Genomic DNA, 17,987 nt, shown 5'->3' on the forward strand with positions numbered 1-17,987 from the left:
TCAGGTATACGGTTTTAGATATAATTAATATGAGATGTCCTTTACAAAATCAAATGGTTTCCCCGCAGGTGTGGCTCAGTGGTTGAGCAGCAACCCATGAACCAGGAGGTCATGGTTCAATTCCCAGTCAGGGCACATGCCTGGGTTGCAGGTTCCATCCCCAGTAGGTGGTGTGCAGGAGGTAGCCGATCAATGATTCTCTCTCATCATTGATGTTTCTATCTCTCTCTCTCTCCCTTCCTCTCTCTGAAATCAATAAAAAAATTATTAAAAAAAATGTTTTTTAATCAAATGGCAATGCCAAAAAGGCAGTCACTTATGTGAGTTCAGAAGTTCAATAACAGGTATGGGCTGGAATCAGGAATTCAGAGTCAACGACATTGAGAATATATTTAAATCCACGAAGCTTGATAAAATTAGTACAGTGAAACCAAAACAGCGGCTCCCAAATACCCTATTTCCAATTACTCATATGCCTCAGTAAGTAATTAACCTTTGACTATCGTGGCCACAATTCCTAGACTTCCCAAAACAACCTCATTTCAAAGTAATTGTAATATTTTCAAAAAGGCAATTTGTTAAGTGTAACTAAATTACATTTATTTGTAAGACGATGTGAGATTTTTCTTATAAGTGCATTCACAACTCAAGGAAAAAACATGCCTTTCACTGGATCTATGTTCTGACATAAGGTTCCAAAACTATGAACACATACACATAACTCTTCAAGTATTAATAATATTGATAAAATGCATTGTAGCCTGGCCCTTTGCTACAGGCTTTACATAGATTCCCTTGTTTCTCACAACAACCCTAAGATGTAAGAACTGTTATATTCTCACATTACAGACTAATGGGCTTATAACAGCTAAAGCACAGGTTAAGTCGCATGCTCAAAGGCACTCAACTAGCGAGTGCTAGAGGCATCCTGTGATTAGAACCCAGATTCCAGGGAAAGGGGCCCACTGAGGAGCTAAGGAACTGAGGGCCTCAAATAGTCTCTAAAGTGGCTGCTGGTCAAAACACACAGAAGAAACAGGACCCACAGACAAGGCCCATGAAGCCCGAGGCCCTTTCACTTCAGGGCCCCAATGCCATGGGCTGTGCTAGCACTGGGGTAGGAACTAACCTTTAGGGTAGTTATTAAACAACCAATTATGTACCAAAGGGAACAATATTTCATCAGAAGGTTAGACTTTTAGGAGTCAGTAGGGAATAGAGTCGCACAGTGGTTCTCAACCTTCCTAATGCCGCGACCCTTTAATACAGTTCCTCATGTTGAGGTGACCCCCAATTTCACTGTTACAAATTGAACATAATTAAAGCATAGTGATTAATCACAAAAACAATATGTAATTATATATGTGTTTTCCGATGGTCTTAGGCGACCCCTGTGTAAGGGTCGTTCGACCCCCAGGGGTTGTGACCCACAGGTTGAGAACCGCTGGAGTAGCAGGAGACCCATAAACCCTCAACTGCTGGGGAACAAATGCAGGCTTTAGGTGCATAAACCATTCCCAGGTGCACATGGACCATTCCCAGTCCTTCCCCACCCTCTTCCCAGCCCCTTGCCACCTCAGTCTATTTAAATGATGATGGAGATTTCCATACTTCCTCTAAGATTTCCCTACAAAAGTCCTGAAGATTGAGATACACCTTTGGGCAGTGTGTATCCAGGTGTGCTCAGGCCACCATCTCGGATGACACTCAGCAGGGACTTGTTTAATCACAAGTGTCCTCAGGCTTCGCCCAGGGCATCAGGATCTAAACCAGGGGTGGGCAAACTTTTTGACTCGAGGGCCAACAATGGGTTCTTAAACTGGACCGGAGGGCTGGAACAAAAGCATGGATGAAGTGTTTGTGTGACCTAATATAAATTCAAAGTAAACATCATTACATAAAAGGGTACGGTCTTTTTTTTCAATAGTTTTATTCATTTCAAACGGGCCAGATCCGCCCGCGGGCCATAGTTTGCCCACAGCTGATCTAAACCATGGGTTGCTGCTCAACGACTGATTCCTTGGCCTTTGCATTGTAAGAATCTCCCCACAGAATTCTTGCACCAAAGGGGAATCAGCCCCAGAACCTAACTTTTCCAAACAGGGTGCAGGACTATCTCCCAGGATCAGCAGGGTAGGATGATTTGAGAAGCCCCATCAATAGGCAATATTGGAAACATGAAACAGAAACTTCAGTGTCTCAATCCTTGCCAAATAAGATGGCCCTACTGAAGAGAAATATTTTGGAGACTATGCAAAGCTGGCTTCTTGGGGTGCTATAGAATAATCAGCTCAGTACAGAACTGGCCAGCCCCCATGGGAGATTTAGGAGACATAACAATACGTGCAGCAGTTAAGCATCCATTGAGCCCTTCCTAAGGTTCAGGCATTGGCCTGTATACTTGACAGATATTGACTCCTTTCGCCCACAACAGCCCCATTTTATTTCAGCTAGGTATTTTTATTGTCACCCACTTTTTACAGAGGAAAAAAACAGAAGCACAGGTTAAATGGTTCACTCAAGGTCATGAAAGATTGATGGGACTCAAACCTACACATCCTGTCTCCAGAGCTCTGCCTGTCAGTGCTCTGCTGAGCCGCCTCTCAAAAGACGTTTGGCCAGAGGTTGAGCGTCAACCTGTGAACCAGGAAGTCATGGTTTGATTCCCAGTCAGGGCACATACCTGGGCTGTGGGCTTGATCCCCAGTGTGGGGTGTGCAGGAGGCAGCCGATCAATGATTCTCTCTCATTGTTGATGTTTCTATCTCTCTTTCCCTTTCCCTTCCTCTCTGAAATAAATTTTTTTAAAAAATGTTTTAAAGATGACTTTGTCATTACCTCTGTGTTATGAGTACCTCAGCATCTCTTCTACAGGGTGAAGCAAGGGAGTGACCCTAAGCAAAGATGTCTTCAAAGGCAGGGGTGGTGCAAGGGGGTGAGGGAATAGGGAACTGAGCTCGGTACATAGCCCTAAGTAGACTACTTAAACTATAGAGCAAACTCCTGAGTGTGTAGGGACCAGCCAGCTGTCAACCTGCGTGCTCCATCCATGCTCTCCGCCATCTACTGTGCTCTCCACCGTCTGTCCTAAATGCTAATGCGGCTCCATCTAGCCTCTGATTCTAACATGAATCCCCATATTTCTAGTTCACACAATTATGCTTATAAATGTTGCTTTAGGACTTATAAAGGCCTACTAAAACATTTCAGGACATCTCTGTACAAAATCTTGATACATTAATTACCTGGAGCTATTCTGGCCCAGGGTTTCCCAAAGCATCTTCTGGTCCAAAACCTTGAGGACAGCTTGTTAAAAATGAGGACTCCTAGCACTCATCCTGAGCCACAGAATGAAAAGCTCTGGAGGCGGGCAGGAGGGTCTGTATTTTTCACACCTTCCCCTAGTGATTCGTATGCACACCGAAGTCTGAGTAGCGTTATTATCTTGTTCTTGGAAAACCGAGCTATAGCAACAGTGTTTACTGGGATTCTGCTTCAAGCACAAGTGAAATCCTCCCATGTCTCTGTAATAAGCTTTCTCTAAAGAACCCTCTTTGTCATCACAACTGATACGTCTCCCATTATCTGAAGAATAATGATCTCGGCTTGGCTTTTGAACACATTGGAACCCACCTCAGTTGTCTAAACTCCCTCCTACTCCAGTGTTTCCAAAATGTGTGCCCCGTATCACTAATGATTTTAAGAGTCACCTGAGATGAACTTCTCTTGTTTTTACTTCAGAGGCCATGTGTTTATTTTCATCTGAATGAAGAAAAGTCATAACAACAGTATCCAAACCTGTGATTTCATGAAGACTGGGGCTCAAGTGGAAAGTCAAAGAATCAATGTTGAAAACTGCTACGCAAATAATAGCACAGGCAGTACCGAGATAATAAGTCTTAAATTTAGGGAACGTGACCCTGCCTGCTCCTTTCTGACAGGCACCCTCCGTTTCAGCTGTGCTACTCCGTTCTCCGACGCTGGCCACAGGCATTCTCTGCTTTTATTCCAGCTGTGTCCATGCCCATGAAACACTGCCTCCTCTTATAAATACCTCTTTAAATGTTGCCCACATTTCACACCCAGTGCGTGCCTCCTTTCAGGAACCCTCCAGAGCCTTCCAGCTCTCCTAGCCTACTCCCTTTCTGAATTCCTTCAAATATTCATTTAGAACCTTATTGTCGTTTCCCTGGTTAAGTGGAAGCCCCTGGAGAGTCACCCATCGTCTCTTTTACCTCTGGATTAGAATGCTAAACTTCCCTGGTTGAATCTGAGCAACAAACAGCGAATACAGGTGAATTCATCGCTCAGAAGAATGAAACGTTCCACAGCAATGCGAGGAGCAGCTCCAGCTCCCCCTCAGAGTTCTTAGCCACACCTGGAAAAGGGTGCATCTCTTCATCACGGCCAGGTAAGGAGCGCAAAGGCCTGAGCTCGGGGAATTCTACCCTAAGGTGTGATTCTGCAGTGGTGCCCTGGCTGATGGGAATGGGAAGGGTGACCTTACTCAGCCCACGTGCAACCTGGCTCTGGTTCCAAGGGCCAATCACCTCTGCTGATGCACGCCCACCCTCGGCTGGAGGAAACAGAGTGGCCACAGCCTCCTCCAGTGAAAACAACACTAGGTGAGCAAAGAGAACCAGCTCTGCTTCTTGCTTCATTATCCGATGCCTTCAGCCTTTCTGTATCTCAAGTTTCTTTTAAACTGTCTAATACCTGTCATACTTAATTCACACTTGCTATAAGGCAAAAGAGATCATGAGATGATGAGTTTGAAAGCTCTTTAAATTATCACGTACAATAAAAATGTTCAGGGACGCAGCACACGTATCTGCAGGGAAAACAGACCGGGGAGGCTCAGTTCCCCACCAGACAGTGGTGAGCAAGAAGAGATGTGGGCCTTACCTCCAACCCCCCTCTGCCTGTCATGTTACCTCGGGTACCACTTAGCTTCTCTGGGACACAATGTCCTTGTCTGTAAAACGTGCCTGTGCGCTAGGTGATCTGGTCTAGGGCCAAATCCAACATGAATTTGAGAAGATTAGAGAAAGATAACCAAGCGAGACTACTGGCCGCTGGAAGTGCTCAGAAGTGGGAATGGTGCCCTGCTGTGCCCAGGGTTTGGGTGGGCCCCAGCAAAGCACCACCAGAGGCACTCCGACATCTCACCCTCCAACCAAGACCTGTTCTTTGAATAAAAGCAGACCTGCTGCTCTCGGCCTCTCCTCAAACTCCCTCCTCCGCATACAAAGCAAAAGGCCCCATCGCCTCACAACCATAGTCATGGTTTTTTTTTCTCCTTCCTATCCAAAAACAACAACAACTTCAGAACCATAGTTGTGTAGTATTAAGGTCTGGCTCTGAAATTAGTTATCTCTTCAGCTCCCCCTCAGACGCATACTGCTTTCACGAGTAAAAGGACTAACAGGCCTGTGTGGAAAGGACATGGGGAATGAGTGGAAACTCGGGTGGTGGGAGGGGGGCAGAGGTCCAGAGCTTTGTGGAATGGAATGGCACTGCATTCTTTGGGATTCCACAAAGGTTTGCCTGCTTCCCAAAGTGTAAGTCACACATCACCCAGAGATGTACTTGGTGTGGTGTGCTGGAGCTTCCCTGCAAGCCCCGTAACCATGGTTTCGGGCAGCCTACATCACAGCCCTGAGCATAAAGAGAAGAGGCTTTTTCTGATTCTCCCCTAAAAGTCCATTGCCTTGAAAAAATATGTGAGGTGATATGCCAAGGTGATTCATATGCAACCTCTGACCCTAGGACAATCACAAAGTTATTTGTTCTCAGTAATTAGAAGGTGATTTCTCTACATCTCTCCGCGAGAAGCCGATACTTCTCTTCTGGTGGAGATCAAAGAACCCTGAAAACATATACACCCAGAGCCACACCTGCTCTTGGTGGAAACAGGTAACAAGAATTTCTAAAAATACAGAAATTTATTTCCTCATTTAACACTACCCCTCCTAGAACAGCCAAAACAAGGCTGCGTTCTCCCTGCTTCTCTGGGTACTGAGGCTGAAGGCATTTAGCTTACATAGTCCATGAACAAGGCCTATTCCCAGCCCCTAATATTTTGACAATGTAATCAATTAACTCAGTCTCAGACTTAGAAATAGTATTTCATCCCACATATCTTGAAAATCAAAACAGAGAAACTATAAGTAGGTTTCAAAGCCCTGATTTTTCAATTACTCGCAAGCAGAACCATTTTTTAAATACAACACTCATTCTGGATGGCGGGTAATGCATTGGGCTGATGTTTCTTGGACCCTGAGGGGGCATCCTGGAGGAGAACACATTTTTCTCCCTGTAGGTCCGAAGATGAGCTACCCACCACGCCACAGAATAGAAACAAGCTAGCTTCCTCCGGAGGGGAAAATAAAGCAGCTCCAGACTCAGCGAAGCAGGACAAAGCCAGGACGTGCAAGAAGCCTTCAGTCTAGGGCTCCACGTGCCTCTCCAAGGACAGAGGAACCCACCCACACACAATCACACACAGCCAGCCCACCACGCGCCTGCGGAAGGCGCCCGGGTTCTCGGCCAACCTTCAGGCACTGGCTCGGGGCTCTCTCGGCTTGCGAGGTCCCTGTGGCACCCGCTGGCTGGAGGGGGCAAAGAGCCAGACCCTCTTGCCAAGTCTCTTTTCCCCAACTACCAAGTAGAGGGTGCTTTTCTCCAAGGTAACTGAGACTTCGGTAGACACACACACTCCGGGTCACAGTGAAGTCCCTGCACCCTGCTACCAATGCCAAGGCCCTGAGTCTCCCCTTCGCACCCCCAGCCAACCCCGGGCCCCACATCTGGGCTCCTGGACCGGGAGGCGCCAGACTCACCCAGTCCTCGAAGTGGCGGCTCCCGTTCTGCAGGAGCTCCTCAAACTGGATGGTGCAGTTGGCCACGAAGTCGTCGTAGCCGATGGGGGCATCGTGGAAGACGGCCAGCTCGATCTTGCGCCCGTTGCACACGTCGGTGACGAACTCGTCGTGCCAGGCCGGGCTGTTGGTCTTCTGCTTGGTGGCCGTTTGGCCGATGCGCGAGTCGTCCACGTTGAGGGCAATGTAGGGGTCCAGGAGGAAAGTCTGTGGCCGGAGTCCCACTGCATGGCGCAGCGACCAGGCTGTGGGCTTCAGGCTCACAGCCTCGCAGATCTTGATTTTAAGAAGGCCATTGAACACTACCATGGTCGGGGCGTGGAGGGGGGCCGGGATCGCTCCGTCCGCCCCGAGGGCAGGATGAAGAACCGACGCCCCGGCGTTGGGAGCCGCGGGGGCTCCTTCGTCCCCTTCTCGCCCCACCCCACACTCTGCCTACACCTTGTCGCGCTGCGCCCTGGCGCGGGCGATTCTCAGTGAGTGCATGTATTTCCTCGCCGGGTTCCTAACGGAAAACAGGGAGGGGGGGAGAGCTGGGGGACGTCCGTGTTTGGAACAAGCCTCTCCCCCCCTACCACCAGCGGCACCTCCAGAAGAAGAGAGGAGCTGTCGGCTCCTCTGCCAGCTGCGGGGGCTGTCTCGCCGCCTCGCTGGCTCCCCGGGTCCGGGCTGCGGGAAGCGGGCGCCGCGCCGGGCGCTTACCTACCTTTCCGAAACATAATCCCCGGGAAATTTTGACTCCGGGAGGGCGAGGGGGCGGTGGGGCGGGGACGAAAACCGGGGGCGCAGATTTCAACCCGGATCCTCTTCGCACACCCAGCGCCCGCCTCTGGCCGCGCGGGGCGGGGGATGGACCGAGGGATGTTCAGTCTATCCGGAGGGATGCATGTCGAAAGGAAATGGTCCTCCTCGCAGCCAAATTTTTAAAAATCCACAAGCCCCACCGCCAGCCTGGCCGCCGCCTCTAGGACGCAGCAGCGCCGCGCGACGATCGGCGATCGGAAGGCGCCAGGAGCCCGGAATCTCACATCCGCGCGGGCTCGGAGTCGGGGTGGCCACTGCTTGGGCTCGGGGCGCAGGCCGGCACCGGCGGTGCGCAGCGCGGCGGCGGGGCCGGGACTGCGACTCCGCGCGGCCCCACCTCCAGGGCGCCGGCGCCCGCCCGCCCGCCGCGCTCTCCGCGTCCCCGCTCTCGGCTGCTGCTCGCTCGCCGCCCGCCAGCTCTCCCCCTCGGTCCCTTCTCCCTCCGTCGGTGTGCGAGCGAGTCTCCCTCCCTCTAATGCAGGAAATGCGCAAAAGACGTCAGAGGGAGAGAGAGAGAGAGTGTGTGTGTGTGTGTGTGTGTGTGTGTGTGTGCGGGCACGCGCGCGCGCGCGCTCCTGTGTTTAGGGAAATAGAAAAGTTTTGCCGGTTGGGGGAGCAATCCGGGAAAAGTGAGCCGAAGAGAGGACGACGGAGAAGCGGGCGAGCCTGCCTGGGTCGCGGCGGCAGGCGGGGGAGCCAGGCGGGGACGCCGCGCGGGACCCCGGGGGGTGGCGGCGCGGGGCGCGGGGTGCGGGTGTTGCATGCTGCGGATACCTGCCCTTTGCTCTCCCCCGGAGGCGAGCGGGCTGCGCATCTCCTCGGAGCTCTGTGGTCAACACTGTCTTAGGGCCGCGGGTGGGAGAGTGACGGGGGGTGGGGGGGGGGGGGGTCGCACTATGAGAGAAGACGCGGGACCCTCCCCCACCTCACCCTGACTCGGGCAGGCCTGTCATTCTGTTTGGAGACGCAGGGCTCGGCGGGGGGATGGGGGGGGGGAGGGGGTGCACAGGGAGGGGCGTGCAAGGCTCCCTAGGAGTTTCTATATATTTATTCTCTCTTCGCTTTCTCTGGGGCATGCTCCCCCTTTGGGATCTGTCCTGGACTTCTCAGGCTGCGAGAACTTGTTGACAAGGTAGAGCTCAGTAGAGCCCCGGCTCGGTTTGTGTTTATGTTCCACAAAGTGCCTTCATATTTTCTCTGGACCTTGTCTGCCCTTTTCGGGGAGACGGCTCTGATCGGCGCGCTGACAGCGGTCGTCCGAGCTGCGGGGAAACGGGGCGCGCCCTGCGGGGGACCAGTGACTGCGTCCGCGCTAATTTCCTCCGTAACCTTTAAACTCTCCCTGGAAGCCGCCGCCGCGGCTGGTCACGTGAGGCGAGCCCTGGGCTGCCGGGGAAGAATTTCCTCCGCCGGGAGCCGGGGACCGGGAAGGCGGCCCCGCGAGGGGTGGCCCGGCGCTGCGGGACGCGGACCTGGGAGGGCGGGTCGGGAGCGCGCAGGCCCGGGGCGCGGCCCTAGTTGGAGTATCTCGAAGGACGGGGTTGGGAAGAGGTCATCTCCGCAACCTGCGAGCTGGGGTTGTGCGAATGGAAAAAGAAAACCGCGGCTTATCCAAAATGCCAAGTCAAGTCAGGGAGTTTGTAGAAATCTAAGCTGAGTGTTCATCTGGCAGGACTGGATAGTGTAGACCAAAATGTAACACCCACTTCCCGATCACTTTTTCTCAGCGGAAAAAGGTTATCATTACCTGTGGCTTAAAAAGGTTAAAGGCCAGGAAGGAGGCAGCCCCCTGGAACCATGGGATCAAGTGCAGCACAGAGGTCGCAAAAGTGATCAGAAAAGTCCGAAGGTGATTGTGGCAGGTCCTCTGTCTCCTAAGGCGGGCAGGAGCCTACAAGTCATTTCGAGAAGCCTACTCACCTTCTGGTGAATGGGCAGCTGGGTAGAGAGAGTGCTACAATGCAGGCTTAGGGACCAATGAGATCGTTCACGTATAAAAAGTTATGCCTTACTTGGCCACTCCCACCAGCTGGAGATTATATTTGAAAATCTGTCAGTTTGACAAAGCACAAGGTGATGCCTCGTTGCTGTTAATTTTTATTTCTCTGAACATCCGAACTTTTTCCTCCTTGTTTTTTACTTCTAACATTATATTTTTCTTAAACAACTCCTCCCCCCCCCCCCCCCTTTCATGGGGCAAGTAACTGAGGACAACTGGCAGGGAATAGGGTTTGATCTGAAAAAGCATTTGGGAAACGGAACCAGTGCTAGAATGAGATGAGAGATATTTGACAAAGAGGCAAAGTTTAAAGGGTACCAATAAACTCAGTAATTAAGATAAATAATATTTTAATGCATTATTTTTAAACATGTTTTTATTTAGTTTGAGAGAGAGAGATGGATTGGCTACCTTATGCATGCCCCCCACTGGGGATGGAGCCCACAACCCAGGCATGTGCCCTGACCAGGCTTTAAACTGGTGACCTCTTGGTGCATGGGACAATGCTCAACCAACTGAGCCACACCAGCTGGGCAATGCAATATTTTTAAAAATAAAAATACATGTAAAAATTTAGCATGAACATATCCAAAGTTTAAATCATTTTAAATACTGCATTAAAATATTATTTATATTACTGAGTTTATTGGTACCCCTGAAGTTTTGTACCAAAAGATGAGTGCTTCACTTGCCTTCACTTTAGCCCTGACCCCGCTGGGAAGTCTAGAGAGGCAGGGATTTCATGAGGTTAGGGATCCTTGAGTAAATAGTGTTTCATACCTCTTTCTCTGGGTGAGTTCTGTCTTACCACACAAGCAAAAGCACTGAAAAACAGTGGCCAAAATCCTTCCTCTCCAGTATGTTAAACAGGAAATCATTTTAGAATTATGGACACACTGCATTAAACTTTTTGCATAATATCATATCCCACCCCCAGACAAGACCCCCAAATATATGAAATAGAGTCTGCTGCCATCTCGGTGAGTAGGCATTCTTCGAAGTATTGGTTTTATTCTTCTTTGCAACCTAAGTAAGGTTACAGGAAGGCAGCATCTGCCTCTTAGCAGACTGTTTGTTACACATGTGAATAATCACACTGTAATTCTCATGTGCAACTGATACCAATGTGACCTCTACTTTCAATTATAAGTCTTTCTGTGGTGGGGGTCGGGAGGGTGGGCTGTAACTAAAAGACTTGGCCAAACTGCCTGTTTTGAATTGGATGAATATTTATATAAAAAAAGAGAATGCTGATAGTCTACATTCAAACATTGCTGATTTCCTGCCCTTCTGCATCCTTCTTTCTAAATAAATCTCTCACCTCCCTACTCTCAAACTTGGCTAAATGAAAATGTGTATTCTCCAGGGGTACCATGGAAATGCCAGGTGTGGGCTTGTTTAGGGGAAGGCCCTTGCTTTTACCTGGGAAGGCTGGGGGAGCTGGTCTAAAATAACTCTCCGCTCCAGATTTCACCTGAAGAGAAAAAGAAGCTTGCAGGAGGAAGATTTCGAATGTAAAATGCTAATCAGTAATGGCTGTTTACTTCCTCCTTCTCTTGGCCCCTGTATATAGTCCTGAAAGACAGACAGCCATTGATCTAGACATTGAGTAAAATGCCCCTTGGTTCCAGCTATGGCTTAGTCATCTGGTGATCTTTGGGAGAGGGAAAAGTAAAGGAAGAAAGATGATATAAAAATTTTTGCAAAGATGATCAAGATGGTGCTCCTCTCCTTTTAAAATTAAGGCTCATCTGGCTGGCGTAACTCAGTGGTTATCTCCTATGAACCAGGAGATCATGGTTCGATTCCTAGTTAGGGCACATGCCCGGATTTTGGGTTAGATTCCCCCGTGTGGGGTGTGCAGGAGGCAGCTGATCAATGATTCTCTCTCATCATTGATGTTTCTATCTCTCTCTCTCCCTTCTCTCTGAAATCAATAAAAATATATTTTTAAAAATTAAGGCTTGTAGGAAAAAGGACTGAAAGAGCAAGAGTCCCCAGGGCAGTGTGATAGGTGCTACCGTAGATGTAGGGTGCACCGGCCTCTGGGAGACCGCAGAGGATCAGCCCTTTGCCTGGGTACACGCCACCTGGAAGGTCTAGGCCAGTGGTCGGCAAACTCGTTAGTCAACAGAGCCAAATACCAACAGTACAACGATTGAAATTTCTTTTGAGAGCCAAATTTTTTAAACTTAAACTATATAGGTAGGTACATTGTTATTAACTTAATTAGGGTACTCCTAAGCTGGCTTTTGCTAAAAACGTCCTCAATCTGATTGAGGTACATTCGCTGAGGTCGACCCCTTCCAACTCTCCCATCCACACTCTTGTATACTTGTTTCAGATAGAGAGTGTGGCTGGGAGAGCTGGAAGGGGTCGACCTCAGCGAACGAACCTCAATACAATGTACCTCCCCCGCGCTGTGTATCCCACGGCCCACTTGTGCCGCATCTCCCATCAACTGACCGACACCCCCCACTTCTTCTAATGCCACTTCTTCAAAATAGACTCGCCCAGGCCGAAAAACCGACTTCTGCGCATGGGCCATGAAGTTTCAATCGCACTGTACATGCACGCCCGCACGTGGTATGTTGTGGAAGAGCCACACTCAAGGGGCCAACGAGCCGCATGTGGCTCGCAAGCCGCGGTTTGCTGACCACTGATCTAGGCTAGTAGTTCTCAACCTTCTGGCCCTTTAAATACAGTTCCTCATGTTGTGACCCAACCATAAAGTTATTTTCGTTGCTACTTCATAACTGCAATGTTGCTATTGTTATGAATCATAATGTAAATATCTGATATGCAGGATGGTCTTAGGCGACCCCTGTGAAAGGGTCGTTCGACCCCCAAAGGGGTCGCGACCCACAGGTTGAGAACCTCTGGTCTAGGCTATCCAAGAGGAGTTGCTCCTGAGGCAGAGAGGTGAGGGACGGGCATTGGCGGCAACAATGGAAGAGTGTGCAGATCTCAGGTAAGTAAGAGCATGGCTGCCGAAACCGGTTTGGCTCAGTGGATAGAGCGTAGGCCTGCGGACCGAAAGGTCCCAGGTTCGATTCCGGTCAAGGGCATGTACCTGGGTTGCGGGCATATCCCCAGTAGGAGATGTGCAGGAGGCAGCTGATCGATGTTTCTTTCTCATCAATGTTTCTAACTCTCTATCTCTCTCCCTTCCTCTCTGTAAAAAATCAATAAAATATATTAAAAAAAAAAAAAAAAAGAGCATGGCTCTTTGAAATGAGTGACAAGCTGTACCTGGCATGTGGCAGGCAGTATGAGAAGGTAAGGTAGGTTAGACCAGATAATTAAGACCTTGTAGAACCTGCAAATGCTTTTGCACTCTTTTCTTAAGAGACACTGGTCATGCTAAAGCGGGGAAGAGCATAACTGGAGTTAATACTTTAAAAAGACAATTTTGCAGGAATGGATATATTTCTCTTTTGCAATTTCCCCCCCCCCCCCCCAGAAGACTCACCCCAAAGCAGGATGTTAGACAGAAGATCCGAGTCCAGAGATGATTTATACTCCATCTGATCAGAAATGGAACAGTCTGTGGATATTGTTTAGATCAGCTGCAAGAAGCAGGGAGGGGGTGCCAGAACCTAAGACTAGCATGCTAATATTCACGTCCTTGTTGCTGTGCTTGCTGTTTACAGAATGCCAATGGCTCCTGCACAGGTGTGCCTGGTCAGGATCCGTCCTACATTCCACACATGCTCCATGGAACAGAATTCAGCCACCCATAGGATGGCAGGTACAGCAGCACCATGACCCAAAAACCGTCCAGAGTTGTGTCGGTGTGGCCCTGCTCCAGCCTACCCCCCACCTGAGACCCAGTCCCGCTTCTAACCCCACCCCAGGCCCACCCCCTCTTGTTACTGGCTCATGTCTGGTCTGCCATGTCTCCATCTCCTTCTGGACTCTGTTGCAATGACCCAGACACCAAGCCTCACTTACATCTGCAAGGAGGTGGAGGGAGAGACGCAACACCATAGAGCTTAAAGATGAGTGAGGGTGCCTTTCCTTCCTCATTTCCCTTGACCCTGAGCCCCACTCGTTCAACCACCATATAGAAAATGGCATCACATATCACATCTTCTTTAGTTTTGATGTTGGATGTTGGTCTGCATCTTGGAACTTTTAAGTACATAAACCAATCCATGAGCCTTTACTCGGGACCTGCTATGTCCTGGACACTGGGGCATGTGCTCTAGGGAGGACACTGGGGCATGTGCTCTAGCCTGATTCAGTTCTGGTCAAGGGCACTTACTTCAATTGCAGGCTCCATTCCACCCTGGTAGGGGCTCGTGTGGGAGGCAACCAATTGATGTATCTCTCTCACATCTATGTTTCTCCCTCCCCCCCGCCCCCAACCCCTACCACTCTCTCTAAAAATCAGTAGAAAAATATCCTCGGGTGAGGCTTAACAAAAAATAATAAATAAATAATAAATAAATAAATAAAAACAAAAGGACTTTGTTGTTTCTCAATTTCTCTATTTAATCCTCTCTCCTAACATCAATTAGATATATTTTCAGCATATGGTTTTATGATACCTGTACCAAGTGTAACAGCTGTTTCTGCATGCTCCCTGTGGATATCTTATCAATTAACAGATGACTAATCTGACTGTTCAGATTAGGATATATATCGCTCACACATTCTGGACATTTGGTTAATCCATTGCTACTCCTAACTTGCCTTTCAGGCTCCAGAGCAGGGAATAGGGGTTTTTGTCACGGGTATAAGTTATGTAGCTATAGCCAATGTCAAACCAGAACTGTTTAAAATCACAGGAAGGATCTGATGCAGGGTGGCAAATCCTTCTCTCCTTTAAGGCAGGATCCCTCCAGGGGCCAAATCCTTATACCCTTAAGTGAAACTAAGGATTCTCCTCCCAACTCTCCCTCCCCTTCCTCCTCACTTCTTACAGCCCTTCCCTCTGCCTGCACTGCAATCGCCTTCTTTGAAAGGTCTTTAAGTTTGGAGACACAGAAATAAGAATGTCACAAATCTTGTTAGTTTTCCCTTTGCTTGCCCAGATGAGCTCCTAGGCGATGGTTGGCTCGCAGTACTTGATTGCCCGCAAGCTGGTACTGTAGCAATGAAGTCACTGGGCTGCGGGGCGATGTCTCCAGGGCACCTGGGAGCCTAAGACCACTGTGCCCCGCTCTGCAGGCCGACAGCGCCCCCTGGCGGACACGGGCGCTCCTAGCCCAGTTCATCTCGCGGCTTTGACCGCCTGGGCAAATTCGACTCCTCTAGGGCTCTGGCTCCAAAGACTAGGAGGAGCACTAGGATTACTTAAAGCCGTCAAGAGGCAGACTACATGGCCTGGGACATGGCTTTGTCCACATGCTCATCATGAGCAGGAGCAAATACAGTCAAGTGCATATATATTGTATGAAAAAACTACTGTCATTTAATTTTTTTAAAAAAACTACAAAACACCAAACAGGCTTCTCAAAGTGAAGAATTCTGTTCCTATCAGTGCACTAGAGTGACAGGCCATACATTTGCCAATTGTGTCCATTCTGGATACAGGAAAAAGCAGAGATGACGGAGATGCAGTCCAGGTGTATCTCTAGCATTGATAGCGCCCCCAAGGCAGTACCTTAACCAGCTGGCTCCTGGATAATGGGGTTTTGGTGTGAAGGGTCCAGGAACGCAAAGGGAATGCCCTGGTCCCAACACCCCACTAAGAATGGCCCTGAGATCAGGTGTGGGGTGTCCCTCTATACACTGCTCCTTCGTACAACCAGAGAGAGGGCTGCAGGAAAGATTTCGGGAACTTGAAGCTGTACTAATAAAAGGGTAATATGCTAATTAGACCAGGAGACCTTCCAGGAGACCTTCCGGATGTCCTTCCGGACAAAGCCATGGTGGCGGGGCTGAGGCAGAGGCGGTTAGTAGCAATCAGGCCGGGGGGCGGGGGGGGGGGCAGTTGGGGGTGAGCTGGCCGGAAGTGGGTGGCAGTTGGGGGCAAGCTGGCCAGCAGAGGGGGGGGGGCAGTTGGGGGCGAGCCAGCTGGTGGGGGGACAGGTGGGGGCAATCAGGCCGGCAGGGAGGGGCAGCTGGGGGTGATCAGGCCAGCGGGGGGGGGGGGGTGGCGGGCAGTTGGGGGCGATCAGGCTGGCAGAGGGGATAGTTGGGGGAGATCAGGCCGACAGGGGGGGCAGTTGGGGGTGATCAGGCTGGCAGGTAGAATAGTTAGGGGCAATCAGGCAGGCAGGTAGGTGAGTGGTTAGTAGCCAGCGGTCCTGGATTGCGAGAGGGATGTCCCAGATTGGAGAGGGTGCAGGCCAGGTTGAGGGACACGCCCCTCCTCGTGCACAAATTTTGTGCACTGGCCACTAGTAAAATATAAATAATAAGGAAATAAGTCATGTGGCTAACCAGCTTCCGCTTGTAGTCGTGGTTGAGTTTTCCAGCCATTTAACCCAACTGTAACCCTAATTTATGTGTTCTCCCCGTCAGTGGCTGTAAAGTACTAATTATTTATCTCTGCCTCAGAGAACTAATTGAGGCATGGTTAGCACACCCACGAGGCCTCCTGTCCCCTGTCCTTCAACACAGGGTTGACACACACACCTCTATTAGTTCACATTCCCACCCAGACTCCCTCCTCTCGTGGGAGCCGATGTTCCCACAAAATGGGAACAGTGCAACAACTGACCTCGTGAGAGCAGTGCCGGTGCAGGAGCTGACCCTGCCAACACAACACGTAGCATGTCATTGTGGTTTTTCTCTAGCAAGAGAAAACGGAGAAGTGGTCAATGTTTCCCACGTTTTCCTCTGGTGACAGCCACACATTCTGTGTTTGCCTGAGCCAGAGCATGAATATTCAACAGCAAAATGGGCCGGGCATGCAGAAGGCAGGGTGCAGTGGGAGGGGCACTTTCCAATGTATCACATCCAAGTTCTGCTATTTGTTTCTTAAAATAGTAATAGTAGTAATAGTAGTAGTAGTAATAGTGGTGACAACAACAATCGTATACTTAGTTAACTAGCAACTATTTGGTTGAGAACTCTGTGCCAGGCAGTAACATTTTTACTGATTTATTTTTAAATATTTACTGATTTTAGAGAGAGAAGAAGGAAGAGAAGGAAAGAGAAGAGTGAGAAACATCTATTTGTTGTTACACTCATTCATGCATCCATTGGTTAATTTTTGATTCCTGACCAGCACATACAAGAACCCACAACCTTGGTGTATCCAGACGACACTCTAACCAACTGAGCTATCCAGCCAGGGCCAGGCAGTAACATTTAACAACCCTTTTAACCCCGGAAACAATGCACTGAAGTAGATGTTACCATATTTCTTCAATTGTAAGACACATTTTTAAAATCACATTTTAACATCTTATAATGCACGATAAGAAAGTACTATGTCACACCATAATTACAGGGGAGACTTTTTTAAATCTCTTAGTAGTGCATATAATTATGGTGCTTTTTGCAGATGAAGCAACTAAGGCAGAGAAAAGCTAAGCAATGTCCCCAAGGTTCTCTAGGAGTGGGATTAATGGCTTATTTAGCAAATATATATTTAACTTTATAAGAAATTGCCATACTGCTTGCAGAGGGCCTATACCATTTTGCATTTTTTCCACCAGCAAGTCCGGTTTCTCTGCACCCTCACTAGCACTTGGTATTTTCAGTTGGGTTTGTTGTTGTTGTTTTAACTTTAGTCATTCTAATATGTGTGCAGTGGTATTTCATTGTGGTTTTTAATTTGTGTTTTCATAGTGACTAATGATGTTGAGCATCTTTTCATGTGCTTCTCAGCCATCCTTATAGCTTCTTTGGTGGTGTGTTTATTCAAATCTCTTGCCTATTTTTTAAACTGGATTGTCCTACTGTTGAGTTTTTAAGTTTATTTTACATATTTTAAATACAAGTCCTTTTTTGGAGATGTGATTTGTTAATATTTGCTCCCAGTTTATAACTTGCCTTTTAATTCTCTTAATGATGTCTTTTACAGAAAAAAGTTTTAATTTTGATGAAGTCCAATGTATCTTTTTTTTTTTTCTTTCATGGATTGTTTTTTTAGGTCATATCTAAAAACTCTTTGCCTAACTTAGGTCACAATCTTTTTCTCCTATGACTTTTTTAATTAAAAATTTATACTTTTGATTTTACATTTAGACCTATGACCCATCTGAGGTTAATTTTTCCATAAATTACAACCTTATGTGTAGGTTAAAGTTTTATTTTTTGCATATGGATGTTTCATTTGTTGAAAGAATTATCCATTATCCATTGAATTGCCTCCATACCTTTATCAAAAGTCAGTTGGTCGC

General features: G+C 48.5%; 1 protein-coding gene across 2 annotated transcripts in view; it reads right to left on the reverse strand.

The window, feature by feature from the left end:
* PRKCE (protein kinase C epsilon) overlaps positions 1–7,891 on the reverse strand; it is a 444,584-nt gene extending 436,693 nt beyond the window's left edge. The window contains exons 1-2 of one of the 2 annotated variants that reach the window (XM_081100552.1): positions 7,588–7,891; positions 6,843–7,386 (exon numbers count right to left, since the gene is read on the reverse strand). In XM_081100552.1, the coding sequence (XP_080956678.1) occupies positions 6,843–7,190 (348 nt within the window). In that variant the 5' untranslated portion in view covers positions 7,191–7,386; positions 7,588–7,891. Of the gene's footprint in view, positions 1–6,842 lie in introns of both variants that reach the window. The other variant, XM_081100553.1, reaches the window with a different exon arrangement.
* Positions 7,892–17,987: the final 10,096 nt, after the last annotated feature.

Source organism: Myotis nattereri (assembly GCF_964212035.1).
Source record: "Myotis nattereri genome assembly, chromosome: 10".
NCBI lineage: Eukaryota > Metazoa > Chordata > Mammalia > Chiroptera > Vespertilionidae > Myotis > Myotis nattereri.